The following is a 26,423-nucleotide window of genomic DNA, read 5'->3' on the forward strand; positions in this document are numbered from 1 at the left end:
CCTGTTTCTCCTCCCCATCTAAGAGCCATTGGGAGTTTTTACTTAGTGTTGAGGAGAGTTTAGTAGGCCAAAGAAGACGATGTGCCAGATTCTGTTCTGTGTGTTAAACAACTATTCCCCTTGAAGGAATATCTGAATTACTCAACACAAAAAAACCTCTGTATCCACCTGCCTCCTTGGGCTTAAGCACACATACTGCATCGCTGCCGTCAGCAGCAAGCAGCCGGGCTATACAGGGGATTGTTTTACTCAGGTCCAATCTGAGAACAATGCCGCATTGTAAGATCTTTGCAACCGCCAACTACCATTTGCCTCTGTGCACCTGGATGTGTTGTACCAATAAAAATCTATGCACCTTTTTATCCTATAAATACATGTATTCTACTGTACTGTCTGCTTCAGCTTTTCCATCCCGGTGCTTTTTTTTCTTTTTTTTTTTTTTTTTTCTTTTTGACATGCTGGCATTAGTTGTTGAGTTAGAGACTTTTCAGAAGTGCCTTTGTGAGTGATTTATAGGATGAGAGACAGCCTCTTCTGGGCAGACCATCCACCGCTGTCAATCGCATGACTTACTGGAAATCAAAGTGCTTCCCAGCCCTTACAAATGCAGTTCAATCAGTGTGGGTGTGCAGCTTTATCCAAAAGTGTCACAATCGTGTGATAAATAAAGTGCAGGAACCTAAGGCGAGAAATTTGAGAAATAAGATGCTGGAAGAGGAAGCTGCGGGGGAAAAAAAGACAAGGTAACACAGAACGAGCGAGAGAGAGAGAAAAAGAAAGAAAGAAAGAAAGATGAATTGGGATGCAGACATCTGCCAAAAGAGGAGAGGTGCAGCATCTGAGTTGCCCGGACCTTGGTAGTGTGATTTATTCATGAGATAAGTCACCATGTCTGTGGAACAGGTGAATGTAATGGTGTAATGTTTCCACATTGCCTGACTGCTTGCCTCAGTGACTGGCTTGCTGTGTCCTTGCCAGGCTGCTGGAAGAGTTTAATGCATGCAACACTTGGACACGGTGAGGGATCACAGCCAGTTTTATGGATAAACACAGGCCATCTGGGTTAAAACAAACTCAAAGACTGATGCCATCAATCCTTCTGCATCTTCAAAGGTAACTCAAGTTATTACTTCTTTCCACTTCATGGCAGTTTGAAGTAAAAAAAAAAAAACAAACAAAAAAAACAACAACGTTTTTTTCTTTTCTTTCAAGCAGGAACAACTTGTTGTTTAGCTCTCTGTATCCTTCTACAGCTGTATCTCTTCATAAAGCATCTTGGGAGTCTAAGTCAGCATCACACTGCAAGCTGAAAGGCTATAAATTTTAGGACAACATGTGAAATTGCCCCACATCAGCACTCCTGTTGCACACATCTTTATATGTCTTTTCCCTCAGATAAAGGTTTAAGTCTATCTCGTTCAGATGTTCTTCCTCATTAGAGCATAAAAACAGAAGAAGGGCAGCAACGCAATCACAGTTTCAGTCACATAATGATTACTGTTGATACTCAGGAGTTGTCCCACAGCTAATAAACCCAACTACTGGCTTTTCTCCAATTTCACGTTTAAATCGGGATGAAAACGATCTTGAATCATTTAACATTAATAACTCAGATATTCCCTGCAGCACTCCTTCAAGGAGATACACAGTTGAGTTTCTTGATTCTTTTTTTTTTGTTTTTGGCAATTTCCCTTTCCAGCCTAATATTGTATTCTCATAAAGCAGCACAAATTGTGAGGAGACATCAAAGATGACAATCAGAGGTGGTCTAGTCTATTGTATTTGCTAAAAGGTTTCTAAACTATTTATTTACCCTTCAATGGAGACTTTTCATGAGATGATAGCAGTGGACTGTTATTGTTGTGGTGTGTGGCCTTTCATTTTCTGCTTGAATGTGAGGGGTTGGGCTGTGAGAGAACACCGCTCGCTCTATTGTACAGACGTACAGATTACCACATGAACAGGAAGCTCCTCCGCTCGGTCGCTAGCCAGCAGCAGGCCACCTCTTAAATATCCGAGACAGAGGCGTCATTGTGGGATTGAATATGAAGGAGCTGGCCAACAACTGTGGATGGGCCATTACCATCACAATGAGCTTCATGCTGTTTTTATTTTTATTCTCTTTTTTCATATATATATATATATATATATATATATATATATATTGAGACCAAGCAAATCAAGGAGGTGAGACTTGCCACATGGAGGAAGCTCTCGCCAAAGCCAGGGTGGCCTTTCCTCATTTCTTAGTCAAGAAAGAATTAACAAGAAATGCATAATTAATTAGTTGCTGGCTGCTTTATGGCCTACAAAAGCTTCAACTTATCTTACTACAGTCCCATCTGCCCCATCATATTTTGCAATGTCTCCAGGGTCATTGATCTATTAATCGTATTCTGTTACCAAAGCAGAACTATGGAAAGATGCCATATTTCATATTATTTCAATGATCCGTGAGCATGTATCCTTTCAATTACATCCAGTTGTGGTTTCCAAGGTAAATAAAGGGGAGGGAAAAAAAGTCCAACATGCAAGGTGCATATTAAAGCTGTAGCTCCATGGGAGCTGGAAAAGGGATAGTAACGGGGTCACTTTGGGTAAAATACTTAGAGCTTAAAATGCTGGTTCATGCAGGCTCCTTCTCAAAAATGAAGCAACTATCTTACAGATCCCTGATCATCCGTTGGGGAAGAGAACTGAATAAAGTCAAAGAAGAAATCTCAGAGGATGCTGTCTGCACTTCTAAGAGTCTATTTTTGCTTTCCACAGCTGAAATTAGAATAAAGATTTTGTTGAAACTTTGATTACTGACAACAGCTTTACTTGCTGGCAGGCAACATTTGCTGGTTTGACCTCCCTTCCTTACTGGAAACTAAATTTGTTATATATTTTTTTATTTATTATAACCCTTTTATCCTTCTTACCTTAAATATGAAGTGAATCCAAGCAAAAAAGTGATACATTTAAGTTAGATCAATTTATACATGAATCACTTTTATCATCAACAGAACTTTCAGTCATATTCTCAAACTACTTCAACACATTGCCGAACTCTTCAAGCATCAGCTGTCAGTAAGAAACAGCTGTGGAAAAAAAAGGTGAAAAATAAATGTTTTTAAGTGAAAAAAGAGAGAAAAAGCCTGAAGATCATCATATCTGAGCATTTTTCCAATTCAAGCCTGAGCTTGGTATTTTGTGTCATTATATATATGTTTTTCAGACAGGGAGTCGAGCTGATATATGAGCAGACCTCTTGAGCAAGCATTAAACTACTCTGGCCCAGTGATTTTTCTGAAACAACACAGCAAGTGAGAAGAAATACGGAACAGAACACCAGCTAAAGGGCACTTAAGCTATTTTAGTGACAAACAGGACTGTAGTTAATGTATATTACTGTGCAGAGATTGAACCAGCCATTTCTGAGTACAAGCAAGCAGGAAAGTAGGCTGTCAGGATCTCTATTTAAAGACATCTGAGAAACCAGCCTTTTTCTTCTCGCCTCATTCCCTGCAGCATAACAATAAATAACTAAATCACAAAACACTTAAAAGCGCCGCCGTGTCACAGTATCCACATATATCCCTTCCTCTATGCTTCCACTCCCTGCCATAATTTCCTTTTTTTCCTCCTAATTCTACAAAGAGAAAAAAATAAGTCATTCATAAATAGAAATCAGTCTTGGCTGAATCTCTCATTTTCGGACTTATTTGACCACTCGGCTACATTAAAACAGCCCGCTGGTGAGAAGAGTCGGAAAAAAGGCTTGAATGCATCTAATTATTCAAGCGTAATGATAGCCACGTTATCCAGTAAAGCAGGGGCTCCCACACAAAGTCTCCCTCATTTAATACATCTGAAATATTGACAATTACCTGGAATCACATTTGACCGGTGCTTCATTTTGTTCAGTTCTCCTCAGTGCTTAAGCTACAGCCCACTGGAGACATCTCGGAAGCTTACAGTATTTACAATGCAGTGATGGTCTTGGGAACATTAACTTGGTGTTCCCCCTCAAAAGAAGGCCTAGCAGCAGATCTTAGCAGATACCATCATGGGGTTGGATGCAGCTAGAGCGCCGAATAGAGAGTTAACAAGAACGACTCTTCAGTCCCCCCCCCCCTCCTCCCACTTCAAGACCCTGTATATGACTGTGAAGACCTTCTGTGTCGACATGGGCTCAAGGTTCACAGCACCTCATTGCCTTTGCCACTACAAGGCAATAAATTCTACACCAGGAATGAATTGGTTGACCTCGAGGGTAGCCAGTGTTGCAAGTTGCAATCTAATACCGTACATCATCCTATCCATGTCTCTGTTCCTTTTTTTTTTTCCCCTCCCGAAACATGGATGTGGCTGAATATTAATGCATTTATCTGTACATTTTGTTACACACAACGTAATCAAAGTCAGCTTATAAAAGAAACAACATAAAACAGCTAAGCTGCTTTTTAGGAGGTTATTTGTAGTGTAATTATACTAGTGATGGTAAAGAATGAAGACAGCTTACGCTTTAATAAATGAAGCCATGGTGCTCAGGTGGCTTGGCTCCCTCTCTTGCCCTCCGTCATTGCTCCTAGTCGATGGGGTGCTTTTAATAATTCATGGGCTGTAAGAATCGGCATGCCCTAATTGGTGGGCAGGCTTACTCTCTCAGCACTGCTGGGACCGAAAACAAAGGCAGAAAGCATTTTCTGCTTTTATTTTCCTTCTTCACTTCCAAACGCACACAGAAAAAAAGCAAACATACCTTTTAAAGTTTCCAGCTAAGAGGCCCCTCCTGAAATTCAACAAGCACACCTTGAAGCGAACCAGCTCATTCACGAGGGAGTGAACACCACAAGCACTTAAATCAGACAATCTTTAATATGCTTCTCCAATGAAGAACGGCGGGATATTTTCAGTCTGTGCCAGCCTCAAGCGGGAAGTAGTCCTGCTGATTGCTGAGGTAAAAAGGGCACCACAAAAAATTGCATTTGTGATGAAGATGATGCCACTGCATTATGCATTGACGTCTGTTCAGCAGTCAGCGATCACTAGATCAGCCTTTGGGGAATACATTTAGCATTGTGTGCATTATGGAAATTTATTTATACATTTATTTATTAGTACAAGATGGAGCAGTTTGCATGAGATCCTACATGAAAAGAAGAAAGAAAAAAAAATGATGATGACAGGGAAAAGTTTAGGATTGATACCTGCTGGCATGTCATTACAGAGCTCATCAAGGTCAGAGTCCAGATGGAAAGGCAAAAAACATAAAGAGTGGCCCTCTGGATTCCTATCAGACAATGAAAAATATATGTTCCTGTGTGAGCATTACATTAAAGAAGGGTCAAAGGTGAAAACTCCTCAATACAAACACACTTCAGTGTGTTTTCTTTAGAAAAATAAAAACAATTGAGCAGCATTACATCACAACAGAATATATTTAAACAGGGGTGAGCGGTATTTGTTTGGCTGTATAGTGAGATGTTGTATTCATTTAGGTTTTTAATTTAACAGATTTATCAAAAACATATTTCTTTTTGTTGAGGTGGATTTTGTTTTTATGTAAATAAGAGCACACACTGCATCTTTCTAACAATATATACTTTGACAAATACTTTCATCAATGCTTTATATCATCCATCTCTTAAAGAAAGTAAAGAAAAAAAAGATGTATGTGTCCATGTTTGCATCACACTAACGCAGGGATGGATCAACAAACGAAAACTTTACCCATTTATCCAGCCACCATTTTATCTAATCTCTTCACTGTTTGACTCTAATTATTTGGAATTCTCAAGTTGCCAGTCATTGTGGGATAAGCAGCAGAGTTAACTACTCGCTCTCAGTAAAATTAGACTGAAGACTCTCAGCAGGTTGCTGATGTCTGATTGCAATCTTCAGCATCTCTCCACCCCAAGATCCAAACACAATTTCTCCTTCTTGCTTTTAATTGCATTGTATTACTGCTAAAAACATTCCCCTATCACTGCTTAGCAACCTGCTTCAGTCTTTCACTTGAAATTTTTCTTTTAACAACTATTCTCGGTAATCAGAGCAAGTTTTTTAGCTGTTAAGAACTTCCATGATACCTATTCTTCATCTACCACCTTGACATTATCCATATCTTGTGGAATATGAGCTTGGAGAAGCTAATCTGCATGGTGAAATCTTGTTAGACACAAGCCCAGTTGTTCAGGTCAAGAGTTGAATTTGTGAACTGAATTATGGAAGTAAGAAAGTAAACATGAAAAAGCTGTTGATGATCTACCTAGAAGCCCTTTTGTGAGCCTTCAGCCTTGCCATTCCTCACTCTTGCATCCCTTCCCTGAGTTCACTTTTATTGAATTACAGGGGAGCAGCCTCATCCTGCGCCATGCTTAACATGGCATTAATGCATCTCAGTGTGAGGCGGCGGAGCTGTGTCAGAGCTGGTGTATTCCACAAAAAACATCAGAACAGAGAACAAGCCGAGGCCCAAAGGGAGAAAGAAATTAAACCGGTGCAGAAAAACATTTATTTAGATGAGACCCTCGGGGCCATGTGATCCAAGTTTCCCCTCAAAGAGCCTGAACGATGCTGCTGTTCTGAAACCATTGACATCTTCCTCCTCAACTTCTAATTGGAATAAGAGTAAGTATAATTTGAAAACACAAGTGAGTTGCACCCTTCAATAGGACTGAATCTGAAATGATAATTTAGGTATTATGTAGTCTCATTGATTTAAGTGTAATTCAGTGATTCAGTGTAGCAGCAATTGATTAGCAGTCACTTCATTAACCCGTAAAATTGATCTAATATAATCCAACATGGTGGCACGGATGATTTTTGTCTGATGGTGCAGACTGAGTTTCATTTAATTGAAATTTCTTTCCTTTTCTAAAAACAGGACAAAGATGATTTCCAGTTTTTCTCTTGCAATCCAGTGAAAGAGTAGAGAGCAGGACGGGCCTGACGGGATTAAACAAACGCTCTATTGCCACCCGTGAGCCACAAAACCCTCCTAACCCAGGTCTTCAGAGGTGACAGCGAAGCAGGTTGTATTTGGGAATGATCGACAGTTTTTCTGGAGTGGAGGGGGGGGGACAGTTATCAGATTGGATTGCTAAAACATAACATGCACCATATCCCTGTGAGGAGATTGGATTTTCAAATGCAGGCTCAGGGCAGCACTACTGAGGTCACTCCACAATCTGCACGGGTCAGAGCCAAGGCAGTGCTACAAGCTGGTTTGACGTTCTCCATTAACTCACCCTTCCTAACCCACAAAATAAACCCGAGCTGCTAAAGAGAAAAGGAAAACAACACAGGAAGAGAGAGAAGAAAAAAGCGGAGGGAGTACACATATTCACACAGAACATCTTTGCAAATTCCTGTTTGATAAACTGGTTGTGACGGAAAAGATTGCATTCAAACATGAACTTGCAGCAAAGTCTTCTAAGAGATTATTATCAAATGTCCAATTTTCAATGAAAAACAATGTTCACACAGTCCAAAACAAAACCGAAGATGCAGGGAAGCGTTTAATTTGAGTTTATCAATTCACACAGCTTCTGATTAAAAAATAAATACAAGGGCTCCAGAGCGAAACCCTGGCACTAAAAGCTGCTGCATTACCAACTATTTCGAGTCCAGCTTCCAGCTAAAACATCTCGGCCCAGAACCTTATGTTAGGTCTCCAGACTGCTCAGTGTTTGGAAACATGATCGCAAAAGAGCTTGTTTGGCACAGGCCGTGCCTGGCTAGCATATACAAAGCATATAGATTCAGCTTGCTGCCACAAGCCGCAGCTTTATTTAAAACTTCACCCAACCTCTAACTGAGTTGTTGAGGGAAGGTTATTCAGGGTAGCTGAACACAAAGAACACTGAAAACAACATTTTATCTTAAAAAAAAAAAGAAAAAAAAAATCATGCTTACACTGAGAAAAAAAAATGGTAGACATTTAGTTTATGAGTATCTCTGGTATTGATACAGAAAAGTGAATGTTAAAAGTGAGTGGATCTGTAATGTTCCCATTCAGGCAGCTTTAAAGTCACGACAAAATTACAATATACACTTATATTTTAACCTGAAAAGTTGCATTGCAGTGCTTCGCTTGACCCAATTTTACCCATCAGTCTGTGTCAGGGAGGAAATGCTTCCACTCCACATCACAACCATGAAACTAACAACTTTGCAGAAAATATATTCCCAGTATTTACTTTTATCTTGCAGTTTTCCATTTTAATAACATCTGAAGAAGTGCAGTCGTTTTACAATCACTGAAAACCACGGCACTAAAACCTGACAATAGGACCTCATGGAAATGGTGCATGTGTGCGTGCTGGGATTTGATTTGTGGTTCCTGCAGCAACGATCACCTCTGCTGGAGACATCATGGGGGCTGTTGGTGATTGCCAACAAAAACAAGAAACCATGCCAGCGCAATTATGCGTGTCCATTTTAACATAATATGGAGAGAACATGAGATGCGTGGGAGCGAGAGGTGGCGGTTATGTCGTGGGGGTGGAGGGATTGTGAAAGAGCGTACACAGTTGTGTAGAAGTGTGCTGGGAAAAGACTGTGTGCTAGTGTGAGTGTGGAATAATGTATACAGCATCCTGTATGTGTATCAGACTGACTGGATGTGGGTGTCCATGTTGTCTGCATGTGTGACAAGAGAACAGGAGCCGGGATCTGAAGAACACATGTTTAGGGCTCTTTTGTGACCGGTGCTTTGAGTTGACAGAATTGTTTGGGTTTGGGAGTGCATATCAAAGGCCTGTTTGGGATAAAAGAAGCCTCTGGAGCTTACACTTGCAACACTTTTTCCAGTTTAGGATTTCTGCAGCAGTCAACTTTAAGAGATGGAAGGGTGTGTTATTCTTTCACACAAGATGACAGAGAGGACTACAGTGTCATGATGGATTTTTTTGAGCAAATGAAAGACTTTTGAGACATAACTAATTCATTAAGTGGTGATAATGGTCAGCGTGGGATTTAGTGTCAGTGTTTTTTCTGTAATATTTGTGTTTGATGGCAATAAATTGTGATGAGATGTTTTTGTTTGAATAATTGGCAAACATTGGTGTTTAAGTTGAATATTTCAGTTTTAGTCAGTGTTTTTGTTATTCATAATCAAACCAAACTATTTATGAAGCTCTTTTCATACAGAAAATGAAGCATAAAGTGCTGCAAGCCTTTATTCATTATCAATGTCTGTAAATATGGTGACAACAGAAGAATCCATATAATCAGGAATGAGAATGCACACACACACACACACACACACACACACACACACACACACACACACACACACACACACACACACACACACACACACATCTAAGAATTAACTTATTTTGGTACAATTACTAATGGCAAAACTAAATACCTATTCTTTAATGATTAAACTATGATTTATTGAAATCTTTCTGAGCCATGAGGGTATATAAAACATTTCCTTTACTGTCAGAGATACACCACTACATAAGCTCTACTAAGGGAGGAAATTGCCAAATGGCCTCAGATGGTTTCTCTGAAATATTTGGTTTTAATGTGACTGCATTTGTGTGTGTGTGTGTGTGTGCGTGTGTGTGTGTGTGTGTGTTGAGGGGTGGGGGGGTTAGCTGGCAGGCAGGATCAGTCGGTCAGGGTGACCTCATATGTTTGGCTCAGTGAAGACTGATCAGGTTTCCCTATGTGCAGATTCCAGCTTGTTCACTCCACACTACCCAAGACTCAACCTCATGAGGTGTGTGTGTGTGAAAATGTGCATAAATGCATGTGTGTGTGCATGTGTAAGAGTGTGTTGTGTGTATGAGATAGAGAGGTAGAGAGATAAATTATAGGAGATAAATTATTCACATCAACCATGGTCGGGAGAGAAAGAGAGACACTATGGGAGTGTGAGCTGTGTGTCAGTCCCTCCAGTGAACTCAGTGAACCCAACGGGACTCCCACCCTTCCTCACACACCGCTCCCCCACCTCCCTCCTCAGCTCTAAATGTCCACTCCTCTCAGGTTTTCCTTCAGTCTTCTTACACATGCACCTGATAATATGGGTCAGTATGCATGTTGTGGTTAAGGGGATTTAATTTGCATCCTTTAATCTCTCACCATATCAATGTAGGTTTAAATAAAGTTCTATTAAAATACATAAACACGGATCTCTTTAGAATGAAGGTTACAGTAATTGGTGGTCTTGATAACGACGGTGAGTTTGTGCTGTTTTATTAGCATGAGCACATCTGGTTGCCATAACAGCTGTGTCATTTGAGCTGGCAACATCATCTGTGAGGCTATAGATTTTATTACAGCTTAAATTACCTTGAACTGATGAACCAGAAACATGTACCTTGATTAAAGATAAATAAGATTAATCAAGATTTATCGAGTTACATTTACATCAATTCAAAACCTTGTTAATAGAAACAACTAGTTGATAATTGAGAATATATCAGTGTTTTTATGTTAGTGTCACTAGAAAAGCACATCCACTGTTTTGCAACACCTCTGTGTTTCTTTGACCCCGTTTAACTGGAGGAGGATGTAAAATCTGTACATGCAGTAAGGAACAAGCAAACTTTACAATTTTCCTGCACTGAATACACCAGGTTTAGTTTTGTTTGTTTTGGAATGAAATCATGCTGCTCAAGTGTGAAGACCAGTATCGTTTTGGGATTTTATAATAAACTTTTCACCTGCTTAACATGTTTTACTGGCATAAAAACCTGCAACGGGGAACTTTTTGCTGATTCATATGGTGTTATAAACTGTTAGTGGCTACTTTGAAGAATTTTGCTGCTGAATTTAGTGAACATAACTGCGGGACAGTGCTGTGAAATGTGTCACAAGAAGTAGCCTAAATTGATACAAATGTGTAAATAATTATATTAATTTTAGATTAAAATAATAAGGCATTTCCTCAGCTATTCTGTCCCTTATATTGAGTTCTATTGCCGCTTGGATTGGTTGGGTAGGTTGAGATCATTGTTTTTTATTATTATCATTTGATTGTTTTAATAGAATTTAATTGATCCCTTTAGTCTCTTTGCTACATTAATTTGTTGATGAATAGTGCAACACAAATTTTATGTATTAATTTACAAAAAAAAGAGGTTTTAACAGGAACTGTTCAATAGCTCATGCTAATTTAATGCTGATTAAACTCACTTAAGAATGCCTGACAATATTTTGTAAATTCATTGTGATTTGTTTACTTTAAGTGAACCTGAAACCAGCTTGCTGCTGTTGGCTTTAATTATCAGTGAATTTGCTCTTGTCTGCTGAATACAAAATAGGCTGGAATCTGCAAACTGCTCCTCGATGCAAAGTTTAGCACTATTAGCCATGCAGTAATTACAGTAAAAACAAAACAAAACAGCCCTTAAGCGCAATGAATAGTGCTACTGACACAATGGAGCAAACTGGAAACAGGTAATCTGAAAACTTCTGTTAAAAATGCTGACAAAATTTAATACAGATTTACATTTGGTTTTTTTTGGTATTTTTTATCAATACAAAGATAAAAGATCAATTATTTATATATAATACCTTAGAATTTCACAAACTTCAAATCAAGGACACAAAATTTTTTATCTTTAAAGGAGTCCTATCGTGGTATTTGGAGTTTTCTGATCTTTCTACAGTGTTACAGTGTTGAATCCTCATCAGACATGTGAACGGCACTGTTTTTTTTATCACCTAAACGCATGTTTGAGTTTGAGATCCAGCACTCTCTCTGTTCGGTTTCCATGACAACGAAAAACGCATCGTTTTAGAGAGTTTTTTTCTACTTGGAAATCCTTGTGACATCCCGGGGGATAAGGTTCGGTGATTGGTTACCTTTAACTGGTTAACAAGGGCATGTACAAATACATCAGGCGGGTGGAAAACGTCAGATAAAGTTATTTCCAACGATGGCTGGTGAGTTTACCAAAGAGAGACATCCTGCTGCATTCGTTGCTGTGGGTTGCTGTTTTCCACTTCGTTTTCAGGGTCTGATTCAGGTTCCAACATGTAGGGCTGTATGCTATGTGTTGACATTGTATTTTGTTTTTTTTATTGAGTTCATATTAGCCTAATCCTTCTGTTTATGAGATGTAAAAATGACGGCGAAAGCCGTTGCGGTGTGCACTCCCGATATAGTGCAGTGGCGGGAGGCGGGGCTTAATGCAGAAGAGTCTCAGTCCACTCGTTTTGCCCACAGGCTGATCTGACAGCCTACGGAGAGGGTTGGTCTGAAGTAAATAAAGCGATTTGTGACAATAACTCGATCAATCCCAGCCCTTCTGGTCTCAGAAATAAAAATAAATTAGCCTGAAATGCACAAAACAGTTCAACTTTAAACTTTCTCGAGTCGTTTTGTAACCTTGTCTGACTTGCTGCTGTTCAGGCTGGTAAGTAGGCACACACTGTTGGCCACTATCACTGTAGTAACAATAAAGCACCTACTGCCTGCAATCCTCTCGATAAAGCCTCAAAAGAGCGAGGGGTTTCCTGTGCATCAGATCACTGTGGTAACTACTGTGCAGTCATACTGGCAAACAAATGTGCAATGCCAAACACACACAAGGGTTACACAGATGCAACATCGACGTTAATATTGCCGTGATTGCTGTTGAGTGGACTGGTGGAAGAAGGGCAGCCTCACGTAGTTCTCGCTGACGGTTAAGCTGCTAGTCATGACTAAACAAATCAGCATATCACCCTGCGCTCTACTGTCTACATAACTGGGCCACAGAGTCCCTAAACACTTTTCAGAGAGACAAGTGTCAACAGTTGTCTTTACAATTACCCAGAGTCTTCAGAGGAGAATACTGGCTCAACGTTGCCGTAGTGTTTATCCAACGTTCACAAGAAGGCAGGCTAATGCCAGCTTAGTGATTAATTGTGGGCTCAAAGTGCTGAGGACACAGAATCTGCTCTCTATGGCGCCGACTGTAACTCCTACAAGGGTTTATTGCTTTATCGGCTGAATCTTAATGTGACCCTCTTCTCTCCTTATGATGGCTCCAAGTGATGCTGGAGCATGCGGGAATACCTGGAAAGGTGGCACTGTGGTTAATTGCCCAACACACTGTTCACTGAAGCGTCTGCTGTTGACAAAAAAAAAAAAAAAAGAAAAAAAAAAAAGCAACTTTTAAGAAACAAAATGCAAAATGTCTTCAGTATAAACAGATCTCTGTGGGTTGATATGAAGCTCCCTATAGACTATGATTCCTTTCAATATGTTGGAAGAAACATAACATATGGCAGTTACACAAGAATGCAGCTGTTGTTGTTTTGGGGGTAGTGATAAATAATGGATACAAGTCTTCCACAGGGTACTCAATACAGCTAATGAGAGAGAGAAAGCAGACAGGGAATTAGTGACTAACTGTTTTTCAAAGCCGCTGTTTTCTAACATTTTCGTAAGTGCCCAAGGACAAGAAAATAAAGGAAGATGAAAACATCAGTATTCATCAACAGAAAAATGTACAAATGCATTTTTCAACTCCTACAAGTAATACTTAGCATATTCTAACATAGAAAAAATGGATTGTTTTTAATGTATAAAAGTGCGTTGATCCCTGTTTACACTTCGTAACTTAAAAATGCATGCGATCCTTGGAATTTAAGGAGGAAGGAGAAAGAAAGAAGCCCAAACTCAACCTCAATCTTCTCAATCTATGCACAGTGGGTGTCCATGATTAACTACTGAAAAGGATAAAAACAGTTACTTGTAAGGAGATCACATATCATAATGATACTCTTTAATTCTGTTGCCAATGGCTGTTTATGTGCTATTAATTACCAGCAGAGAATAATAATCTCTCCTCCACTTGGACTTTCATCACGCCAAGGGCTTTCTCCCTTCGTTCTCTTTCCATTCATCTTGGTTTGTGACTCTGCTGGCCAGGTTGGCGCTTTACATCAGTGTCCTTGCAAATCTAATTCATGCCGCCTACCTGTCCAAGACAGTGTTTTTCCATACGCTGAATAATGTGCACACGTTGCGGCCTCGGAGGCAGCTGGAGCAGTGGAGGGGTCTGCCAAAGAGACCATTCAGGCAAAATCTAAGAGGGTGGCTTGAGTCATTTAACTCAAATAAAGCCAGGAGAAAGGAATGTTTGCTCTTGGTAATCCCCCACTTGCTCGACAAGGCTTCACAAGGTTCATCTGCTGTGCTAAATTGGTGCACGTATTCTTATTTGTATAGGAGCTCATTGTGGCTGGGTGAGAGGGGGGAATCTGACAGGACTGGCAGCCATTCAAGCCCTCATGCCTATTTGCTTATCCTCATTCATGGCAGAATTGGCTTTTTCCGGAGCCATTTTTCAAACCATGCGTGACACGGTATTTTCATTGAGCCTGCCACTACTAATGCAGCTGTGTAGAGTAAATGTTGCAGGCAGCCTGTATGTGCGGCGAGCAGAGGGGGCGGCCGAGGCCTCCTACTGTACTCGCAACGGTAAAGCTACACTGCCATTTGCATGTCTGTCGTCGCGATGTCCTCTACTTGCCTCTTGTCTGAATATCTGAGTGATGATAACAATCACGGGGGGTGTTGGTTTGTGTGGCCACAAAAGTAAATGAGGAGCAAATCCTTCAAAGTGAAATGTACCAAGGCAAGGTATTTCTTTTTCGGTCAGACTGTGACATCATTAAGTAAAAAAAAAAGAAAAAAAGAAAAAAAAAAAAGAAAGACCACTGTAAAAAATAATATCATTAATATTTCCACCTGCTGTGCATCTCTCTGCAGGTGGCGTTCCCGCACTAGCTTTGAATTGGATGGGAGGGTAGAAAAATTAAACTCCTTTTTTCAAGACTTTCCAGGAAAACAGTTTAATGAAATACACATTCTTGCCTACAGAGTCGACTGTTGTGATTATGAATTCTTCTCAGTTTACCATAACATGTGTCTCGTTATGAGGCAGACCACAGACTAGGAATAAAGCCCAGTGCTTAGTTAAAACCATATGACAAAACTGTCTGTGTCATCGGGATCAGCACGGGAAACAGCACTTCACACGCACAAGGGTTTCATGTGATCATCATAATACATTCACAACACTACTCGTCACGGCAATTTGCTAATGAATTTGTAAGTGAGGGTTGACGTGGACTTCCTGCTGTGTGAAGAGACATTTAAGTCTGATTAGGTACAACTGTGGTCATTGCTAGGATCTGGAACCATTGAAGGCTCAGGAAATCTCAAGATTTTTGTATGACAGATGTATCGTTTTCAAATTATTCAGGAGTGAAATGAATCGAAGATGTGTAGAACCCGTAACAGGCTGGCTTTTCAAAAATATGAAACCGAAAGAAAATTAGTACAATGTGAGGTCTTTGTTATAATTTTTAATGTTAGCAGCAGGAGTAAGACATCCTAAAAATCCTAGATCCTAAAAACACATGGTATTTAAAAATCTATTTCATATGTGCTCAGACACAACAACACATGTGCCTTAAGAGAAGTTTCATCATGGTGATTTCGGCTCTAACAGCTCAACTTCTGCTTTCTGTTTAGCTCTGCACATAGAGTACTTCTAACTATTAAATCATAGGGTATTATAGTGTCATTTTCTATTATTCAGATATTTCTATTTTTTTACCTACTAGTCATAAGCCAATATTTTTTCTAATTATTGTTACACATTTATTGTATTGTTGTAACTTTCTTGCAAAGCAATAATATTTTTTTTAAAAAGGGTTTTTAGTGTTGTTGCAAACGCTGTGCATTGTTATACATGATATCAAAACCAGATAAGATGTTACTTTGGTTATTAAAACTGCCGGAAACAACTTCTTTTTCAGCTCTTCTTTTCCAACTTGAACTCATTGTTGTGAGCTATTGCACAAAATGAACATTCATCAACCCACTGTGCATGCTCTTTGTTTCTATTTAGCAATTTAAGCCTGTCAGATCTACACAGACATGATGACAATGCAAGTCTGCTTGCAGGAGATGCAGTGAAACTCAAAGATTGTGCTATCCCAGTCAATTATTAGATTTTAAAAGATCCTCATTTCAATCTCTTCTCTGTGTTGTGACAGGAAGATATGAAGAAAGCATGAAACACCAGACTCCCAGGCTTAATAATCCTTATTGTATGCTTATATATAGAAGCTGGTTGTCTATTTAGATCCCCTCATTCAGAAAAGTGGACAAACAGTTCAGCTGCACCAGGAGCCATGCAGGGTTCCTCTGGTGCACTGCTCCTCAAAGTGGACGCAGCAGCCAATCATTAAAAATTTAAGAGCAATTACCCTGGCTGAGTCTGACTCAATGAATGCTACCATGCCGAGCTTCAGGCCCAACCTCCTCACCTCTTCTTACCTTTCCACTGCCTACACTAGCAACCTGAGTACTCTTCATGAGAACCGCTAAAGGTAGGGCAGCAGACTCAGCAGAAACAGAGCGCTTCAGTTACACAAGAGCAACAAAAACCCTTCGCTGTATCTCCACTTGTCTGTCTCTCACAAGGTGCATTTTTCTCTCTTGCCATCATCTTTCTCGAGCATGTGGCTCACATCCCTCACACTTGGCTTGCTCTGCTGTACTGATCCAGCTCTTCATCTGCCTATTTTGCTATCTTCTGCCTTGTTTTGGCCTATTGGGTCAAAACAAGGATTTCTTATGATCTTTTAGCTAGCTCAAACCCTCTGTGAAACATTCGAGTTGAGGGAAAACTGCAATTCGGGCAAAGATCAACTCCTGTTTCAAAAATCTGCTGTGGTTTCTCAGATAATACGCAAGGTTTTTTGTGCTAAACAGCTTCTTTTGGGTCCAGCGCAAAGCCAGAATTATTGAACCACAAGCTGCAAAGATTCATCACTAATCAGGCAAAACCCAGCTGAAGTTTCAACAATGATTGCAAGCAAAACATATTTAATTTAATCTTAGCTTTTACATGCTCACTAAACTACAACAGAAACTTTAATTAAAAGTTTGTAGGTGTATTTGACTTTCATTATACCTTATATGTTTCTGGTGTATGTTGATGTGAGCTGTATGCATTAAGAGGGTCAACACAGGAGGCATCTCTCCAGCCACTTATGCCACACTGCACAGATGGCAGAACACCAGGCCGAACAGACAGCGGGGGCTCCCGGAAACAGAGTAAGAGGCATGCAAAAGCGATGGAGGATGGGAAATTATAATAGTAATTATAAAAGGGGACAAGATGAAAGAGAATCCAAAAGATGAAGGCAAGTGTTGGGGAAAAAAGGGGGGAGCAAAATGCAAGATTTGAGCAAAAACTTGTCGGGGGGGATATATACATAAACAAAGATGAAACGAGACAACAATTTTCAACTATACCCCTCTATTCTGTAAGGCAAAGGGGGGCAGAACAGAGCGTGAAAGCACAAGGCAAGCTCCTTGCCAGTGAGGCAGGAGGGTGAAACAGTGGGCCAGACCAGACAGCTCCAGGCAGAGACTGTGTTACAAAAAGAAATGCTAGTAAAAACAAGGAGCGGGGGGAAAAAAAGGGGGGCAGGTGTGTTTGCAGAGTCCTGCTGCACTGGTGGGTTTGAAGGGCACATCATATGTCTCATCTCATCTGGCTCGAAATCTGAAGCAACATCTTTTCTGTCTCTTTCTGTTTCACTTCATGTTGTCTCTGCACGACTCTTTCTCTGTTCTCTGAAAACAAAAAGAAAGCCCATCCCATCATGACAGTTTGCTTATCTGGCATCACATTCTCAAGGCAAATAATCCTCATGGAGTGAAAAATGTTTAAAAAGTTCTAGCTATGTTTCACATGCAAAAATATTTCTGTCTGCTTATGGCTGCAGGTTCACTTAATCAATTCATTTAATATAATAATGAGGAGTGACATGTCTTTCTCTCTGTCTCCCTTTTATTTGCACAATATGCATCCTTTTCCACAGCAGAGCCTTCAAAAGCTAGCAGGGGATTTGGTGTCTTAACTCAGGTTTTGCAGCTGAAAAAGAGTCAGTCAATTTACAGCTCTGTCCTCACCCCCAAATGCCACAATTCACCACACAGGTAGGAGTTCCTTCCTTACAGTGCAGACTAAAGTAGCTGCTTATCTCCAGATGGTCAGGGAAGGTGAGTTCACAGACAGAATTCCCCAGGGCAAGAACTCCACCACCAAGAACATCATTTTATACTTTAGACATTTATCTTGGAAGTTTTTTCAGGTTGTTTTTACCTTCACAGTAACCTCCTATGTGTGAGCAGGTACTTCATTCTGTGACTTGCTCAAGGACACTTCAAAATTCAAAAACATATTGCTGAGAAGAAATATGTGACCTGGTTTTGAGACGTTCACTTGAAGTATGACTCCACTTACTTGGTGTTTGTGTTCACATTTCACCTAACTATATTAGGTTAAATGGTCTTCACTAAACTGATTTTCATATTCACACACGTATATAGCTGGAGCTCCTAAGATCCTCAAAGCACTCTAAAATAATAGAGCGTCCGTCACTAGAACATAAAAATGGTTTTCTCTCTTTTATATGTTTGGTTTTTCTTGTTGCTCTTCGAACAAAATGGAAAGCAATTTCCAGAGAGCACTCTGGTAAAGCAGCTCTAACGAGATGTGTGTGTCAGCATGTAGAAGGCTGGGTCTTAGAACCGAACTCTGTGGTGGTGTACAGTATGACAAGCCACAAGAAGCCGTAATTCAAACACAACCTTAATGTATGGGTGTGGAGATAGGGCTGTGCTGTCAGTTGATAGATGAGAAGGGTTAAAAGCACTCCCAGCTGGAGTGTGTGTCTGTGTGCGTGCATGTTTGTGAATCCAGACAAAAGCCAGAGCTCATAAATGGAGTGATCTGCCGTGCTGACTGACATATAGACGTTTGGCAGACGGCTAGAGTCTAAATCATACTCAGATATGTATAAGAGATTAATAATTATCAACAACACTTTCCAACTTTATGAGGTTAAAAACTGAGGAACCAAAAAGTGGGAAAAAAAAAAAAAAAGCAAAAGTTTTTCAATAAAATTCTGCTAATTTATGTGAGCTCTGACAGAACATGTGATGTAGTCATTTACAGCAAGACAGGGACGGGATTTTGTTTCGTGCAGTCAGTTGTGAAACACATATCAAAAATTACAAGATGGGAAATGAGATGCATTACTAGTAATAAAACCCATTATCCCAGACTATAACAGGACTGGGCTTTTGTAGATGCAGTTTAAGAGTTGTACATTTCCATGCTTCAAACAGCTTGACAAACTCTTCAAAGTACAGTCATGTTAGTGAAAAGAAAAGGAACTACACTACTATCTTAGTTTATGCCACAGATAACCAATTTAACAAAACACTTTAGTATCAGGGTCTTTTTGGTATTTATTTCACTTTGCTTGCCGTCTACGTACTGTACAGTTGTCTTGCCTTTTTTGTCTGAATGCATGTTTTTTTTTTCCTCCACCGATGCATTAAGGGAGGATTCAGACGGCTCTGTTGTTATTTCTGCAGCACAATGGATCAACTTTTGTAATGTAACCAAACCCTTTTCCTTGCTTTTAACTTGCCCTTCCCTTCTTGCGTTCCCATAACTTTCACCCTCCACTCAGTCTTTCTGTCACACGGTCAACCCTTCCCTCCACAGCCACCACCATTTATAAAGAATCAGACGTTTAAATGTTGCCTGTGGCAGAGGCAGAGACGGGCACAGATCCTCTCAAAGGGCTCCATTGACTGGTGTTTACTTAAGGCCAGGGACTTTAGCGGCTGCTAAATCTACCTCAATCTGCCCTTCTCAGCTTCGGGTCTGACGGCAACGCAACCTCCTGGCTCCCACGACATGGCTGCAGAACAGTGCATATGTACATCCTTGTGTGTGTGTGTGTGTGTGTGTGTGTTTGACTGCTGACAGTAAGCATTCAGTGACCTCGCCTATCAGTGGTGCAACAGCACAAGGTTACAACAACATCAGTTATACAGTGCAGCAACATTAAAGCTAACTGAATAGCACAAGAGGGGGACATTTTCAGCAGGTAGTCAAGGCAAATTATCAGCAACGTGAATGTTCCCTCTGAGAGTTGTGTGCCTAATAATGAAACGCAGAACTGAAAAAGCCCGGTCACTGAGAAAATGAGATGCAACACATCCTGAATAACATCACTGAAAAAAAATAATTAATCTGTGTGTGGAAATTATTCCTTTGGGTGAGGAGGGGCAAGGCTAAGACCTGAATGAGGCATTTCACTGTTACACTCTCATTTAGGATGTACATCTATTTTCTGTCATTAAATCTGAATGCACAGCAAGCTGTGAACAGCAATAGCCATCATGCTCACAATGAAAGACAGGCTGAATAAAGGTTGAATTTTGGCAAATGACTGATCATTTTGGGGATAGACAGAAATAGGGCCTTTAAAGTATCCTTTCATCAAAGCAACATCCTGCCAGCTCCCCGCAGCCATAACCTCATATAAAAGCCACACACACACACACACACACACACACACACACACACACACACACACACACACACACACAGAGAGACACACAATCCTTCTTCAGGAATCAATAATTCAGCTAAAGAGAAGCACATGCTACGCCCCACTGCACTAATCAATAGAAAGCCAAATGTTATTGTTTCATCTCATTCTCTGACTTTCCCATTCTAATATGGGCTACCTGGCATGTGCTGCACATACATCTTATTATGATGTAATGTGAAAAACGGGAAAATTGGAGCCCAAGTTGGAGAGGTGTCATAGTTTATTCTGACAGAGCAATGGAGACATTTCCTTCAGAATGGTGACATCAATTGCAGGTAAATATGATCAGATTTCTGTGTATAGATTAAAAAACAAGCCTAAAAGAGGAAAGAATAAGGTAGAACTGTCGTGTGTGTTACACCTCACTCTTCCCTTCCTAACATGTTATTTATATCCCCTTCACAAATGTCTCTTGAGACCATGAGGCCATACATCGATAATGCAACAATGACTACGCATGGAAATACCTGAGTGATTTGAGCCTGAACAGAACATGTTTCCAGAAAGGGGAACCTTTCTGTGCATTTGTGTGTTTTTGCATGCAGAATCCAGGCTAAAGCAACAACCGTGTGATTTCGTTAAGTGGTGTGCCAGCCAAGGCACTTCTCCCCTCCCTGTAATCGAGCTATCAATGATCATTAATGAGAGTGTGACATAGCTCTCCACAGCCCTCTTGGCCACATTGCCCAACACTCTGGCCTCTCTCCCAGCCTCCCTTTCTCCTATTGACCCTGTCTGCAGCACTGTCACATTAACCTACAAGGCCACTGGCAACACGATCTAACCGCAAAAATGAATACGAATGTTGGCTGCCAATCTATAAACAGAATGCAGGCTTTTCTTGCCCCACATACCCCACTTTGTGTCTGGTTTGCATGACACAGGACCCTAGTGGCTCGCTCAAGGATACATCAAACGCTGACGATGGCAAGATCGGATCAGTGCTGACCTTGGAAGTGAACTGCAGCATGGGCAAAGGAGGAGGGTAGCGGTTTGGGGGGGCTAGGTTTCAACAAAGCTGGGGATGCAGAAAGTATATAGTGGAAAAAAGAAGGGGGAAAAGAAAATCTGAAGGGAGGGCACGGGAAAACGGAGGGGCATGCCTTGATTGAGAGGCCCTTGAGATGAGCAACTCTGAGATATGAGAAGAGGGAGGAAGGGAGGGAGAGAGAGGGGGATGAGGGAAGGAGTAGAGGAGGAGGGGTGGGAGGGAGAGGGAAGCCATATGGCAGCAGTACAAATGTATTAAACTATAAATCAGGGGGAAAGCTAGTGGACTGCCAGGTGGGGCTGCAGTCAGGTCTTCCCAGCTGGAGGTGCAATGGTTCACAAGGAAAAGGATGAAAACATCATCATTGTCAGTTATTTGTTTGTTATAAACACGGCAAAATCGAGCTCTTACACCTTTTCCCCCCAATTTTACTCAGCAAATCTGAAAATACTTAATAGAAATATTCTTTTTGACAAATACATTTTGGAGCTAAAACTATCTCTGTATGTGGATAAAGTAAATCAAGACTAAGATCTGTGCTGTAATAAAAAGTTGACTGAAATGAGGACAGCATTGGAAAGTATTTCTCTTAGTATTTAACCCTACCGTGTTCATTATTTTTGGTACATAACTGGAGATGGTAAACAGGCAGGTAATAATGTTAAATTAGACTTAATTATATCACAATGCTTGTTTACACCTGTGCAATTTTGTTCTGCTCCTGCTGTGTTTCACAGTTTCACTAAAGGACAGAAGTTAGCGTTACACATTGAGGTAGAAAAAAAAAAAAAAAAACCCACAAAAAAAAAAAAAAGTAATCCCCCAAAGGCTTCCATTTTAATCCCTTGATGATGTCTGGGTAGTGAGTCCAGCCAGTGTCCTGGCAGCCACTGGGACCCAGGCCTGGGCTTTCGTCCCAGAGGCACTGATGCATACTGTAGCTAGAACAAACACGGGCAGCCTACCCCATGCCTGCTCTGTGTCAGAAACAAAACGTCAACAAAGTGGAAAAAAAAGAAAAGAAGGGTTCATAACCTGTGCTTCAAGAAGACATCTGTAAATTTGCAACGTCATAGTGTAATTAGTTGTTCTAGAAAACTGGCAACCGAGCTTTAAACCATGACCTATATTTAGCTTGCAAATACTTCATTAGAAAATTAAATTTAGGTCCTCATTCTTTAATTTGCTTAATGTGTGACAGCACAAAAAAAAGGAAAAAAAAAGCTCTTAGTTTGTAATTTTGATCAGTAGATGCCTGTGAATTTTCAGTGCATGTTATCCAGTATTTTTTGCCATCATTAGGAGCTAAGCAGTGTGCATGTATAGGCTGGAAGGGTGTTACTGGACAGCTCCTTGTTACGCTCTACTCCTACGGACTAACAGTTGCTTTGACCCTCCAGCCTTGATCCCTCATCTTTAATCATTTGTTCAGCGATACACATGCACATGCTCAACACTCAGCCTCTAAAATAGACATTTAAACTCCAAGAGGCACCTGCCATCAGCAACCATCAAAGTCAAGGCCAACAATCCACCAATCCACCATCTCCAGTGAGAGATGACAAGAGGAAGGAGGGATGATCAGGATAAGGAAGGGTGGGAGTCAGACAGGACAAGAGTGAAGGAGTACATGAGTGGGTCTAAGGAATTTTGAGAAGAGCCGAAGTGAAAGCATACCTTGGTTTGGAGATAGTGGGGGTAGTAGTAGGTGTACTGAGGGTACATTGGCTGCTGCTCCAAACGCTTGCCCATGTAGCTGGAATCCTTAGCACTGAGGCAGGGAATGGTGACACGGGGGCGGGAGCTGCCAAGTAGCTAGCAATGAGACAGAGGCAACGGAGGAGCTGTGCAATTCCAGTCTTTGCTGTCTGCACCACCGAGTCGCAAGCTGATCCTCCGGGAAGAAGGCAGGCTCTGCGTGCCGGACAGTGGCTGGGAGAAGGTCTGCCTCTGATGAGGAAGCTCTTGCCACAACTGTGCCTCACTGGTCCAGAGACTTAGAATCAGGCAGGTGCTCGCTCAGTCACTCGCTGCTGGATCAATGGAAATATTTCCACAAGTGCTAGAACCAAGAGCGGCGTGTTTGTCAGCGGCTGCTATCGGATAGTGAGGGTGAGGTAGAGGAGGAGGAGGAAAGAGAACACACAAGGAGGTGCAGGTGGCAGTAGCTCTGGCAGTCCTAAGAATGTTGAAAATGGGAGAGGAAGAGGAGGAAGAGAGGAGGAGGAAAGGAATGGTAAGGAAAGCGGGAGAGGACGTATAGGTTCACTTCTCTATTTAAGCTGTTTCGCTCCAGTCTTTTGCCTGGGCTTTAATCTGACTCTCTCTCACTGCCCCTCGCAATCTCTCTTTCCTTCTCTCGCACACACACACACACACACACACACACACACACACACACACACACTTCCTCTCTCGCCTGATTCGACGATGGCTGTGCGCTGTCCTGCTTGACAGAGGGGGAGATATCCTCGGTGCCGGCTGCCGATAGATGCACTTTGAGTAGGGAGCAGAATCACAACACAAGAGCTCAGCACAGACACAGAAAGCAATCTCAGTCTGTAGCGCTGGAGCCAGCAAGAGGACAATAACACAGAAATGATTCCAGTTTTTAAATGATGTGGCACAAGCGCTTTTTTTTTTTTTTTTTAAATCCACTGGTTGGTTTGTCAATCCACTGAGTTCCAGCTATTAGGCAAGCTGAGGAAAAAAAAAAAAAAAAAAAGATAGTGACTGTGTCCCGAGTGTCCGGTGGAGACGGAGTCCCTCTCCTGCGATCCTCCCTCTTTCTGCGCTTATAAAATGTGTTCCTTATTCTTCCTTGGCTCTCTCACTCCTCTAAGCAGCCTGCCTCGCTCGCGTGCACTTTCTCTATCACTCAGCCTCTCTCTCTCCTTCTCCTCCACACTGACAGGGTGGTAAAGGGGGCTCGTCCGACGCTGCGAGCAGAGCAGACTGCCACCTCCTTCCCCAGCCCAGCCAGTGGGAGGGTCTTGAAGCAGCTCTGTGTGAGTGAGGGATCCAGACACAGACCAGCGGGCTGCAGCGTTTCCACAACCTGGGAGAACGCAGGGAAGAGGAGAAGAGGAGTGAAGAGCAGAGGGGACGGTGCCAGCACGAGCAGTCGATTCCCCCTACTGGCTGCACATGGAGCTGACAGCTAGAACACAGTGTCTTCAGTCTTACCGAAGCAGGCTGATTAACCTCCAACCCACTTTGTTGAATAACTTTTCATGTGCAAACTTGAAAAAAGCATCCTACAGTCATATAAAAAATGGAAAAAGTAACTAAACAGTCTGAACTTAATTTAACTGTGATTTGAACACAAGGACGAATTTAATGATCGGCTGATCTTAATGACATCTTCAGAACATGGTGAATAAAAACAATACTGCACACACGTAGGTGCTCATGCCAGGATTTATTTACAGCAGTGATCTTAATATGATAAATTCTTAATGCTGAATAAGTGATGTTGAAAATACTGGAAAAAGTACTTCGAGCGCTTCTCCTGCAGTGCAAGACCAAAAGTTGGCAAAAGAGCATAAATACTTATACAAAGTAAACAATATCCTAACATGCAGCGTGCTTCTCGATGATGCTAGTGTTCATTTGTAAAATAATTTGAGTAAGCAATCCCAAATGTAAGTTGAAAATGCATTTTATTTGCAAACATATTAAAAAACTCATGCTATTTTTTTTTAGTATATGAGTATGTGATCTCATATTTTTAAAATTGGATTTTAAATTGGAGCAAAATTATTAAATATATAACTTTACTTGTAATTCAAGAGATTAAACTTCTTAACATATATCTGGTAATACGTTGACCACAAAGTTCTCACACCCAGCTCTTAATTTTTCCTTGTTGGTTTAATTGACAGACTTGTCTTTCACTATCACATACTTCCATTTTTGTTTAAACGATGGCAAAACAGAGATGAACAATAAATCAAAGCAAACATCTGAACCGCTGACCCTGTCGGACATGAATCTTATTCCTCCGTTATGCAGAGTGGGGGCCGTTTCAGCAGAATGGTGAACTTGTCCTCTTTGAACGAAGGTCTGTGAGAATCATTACAAAGGTTGTTTTATCCTCTTTACTCAGGATGACCGTAATAATATCTGCAAGGCATGGATAGTTTAATGAGTATGAAATGTGATATCAACCTCATCTAGCATCTTGGAGATTGGTCAAAGATGTAAGACAGAGTGTTCCAGGTGAAGAATATTTTAACTATTGTATCAGACTAATTGGGCTACCATCTTGAATGATGATATGATAAATAGGTGCGTACAAAGATTTTTTTGTTGTTGTTTTTATGACCCATCTGTAACTAAGGTTAATGACACTACACACATGAATGTGAGAGGAAACCTAAGGGCACAGAAAGATCATTCAAACTCCAGCCAGGAAAACTGCTTACAATAAGCCCATGGGACGTTTTCTCATTCAAACATCCTAATTTTAGTTCCACTGCACCAATATGTCAACCAATAGCAGTATTGAATGCAAAGACTGTAGGGAAGATGGCCTTCTGTGCAACTTCAAGAACTGATAAAAAAAAAGGTCCATCTCTAAATAACTGATCACAAGTAAAAACATGACAAAAAGAATATTTGGTGAAGTAAAAATACATTACCCTGGCATGCAACTGAATTAAAAAACTAAAGTTTTTGTACCTGGATGATGGTACGACCAGTAGATCTGCAGCTTGACTTCTCACTCAGGCTAATCAGTATAATTTCCCCTGAAATAAACTGAACTGGAGAAAAGTGCAGTTAATGACAACAACATGAAGCTACTTCACTGTCAACATATATACTCCATATATTCCAAACAGAGCTCTTTGCTCTCAGACAGCAGGTCTACTTGTTGTTCCCAGAGTCTCTAAGAGTACAATAGGAAGTGGGGCCTTTGGCCATCAGGCTCGTCTTTTATGGAACCAGCTCCCACTGTGGGTTCAGGAGGCAGACATCCTCTCTA

At 40.9% G+C, this 26,423-nt stretch overlaps 1 protein-coding gene across 4 annotated transcripts in view; it reads right to left on the reverse strand.

The window, feature by feature from the left end:
• Positions 1–24,301, reverse strand: part of LOC306770124 (RNA-binding motif, single-stranded-interacting protein 3) — a gene marked incomplete at its 3' end in the record, with an annotated part of 215,398 nt that extends 191,097 nt beyond the window's left edge. For all 4 annotated transcript variants that reach the window (XM_079258936.1, XM_079258937.1, XM_079258934.1 and 1 more), the window contains exon 1: positions 23,114–24,301. In XM_079258936.1, coding sequence (XP_079115062.1) covers positions 23,114–23,188 — 75 coding nt within the window. In that variant the 5' untranslated portion in view covers positions 23,189–24,301. The remainder of the gene's footprint in view (positions 1–23,113) is intronic.
• Positions 24,302–26,423: the final 2,122 nt, after the last annotated feature.

The sequence above is a fragment of the Telmatherina bonti genome (genome assembly GCF_933228915.1).
Source record: "Telmatherina bonti genome assembly, chromosome: 19".
Lineage (NCBI taxonomy): Eukaryota > Metazoa > Chordata > Actinopteri > Atheriniformes > Telmatherinidae > Telmatherina > Telmatherina bonti.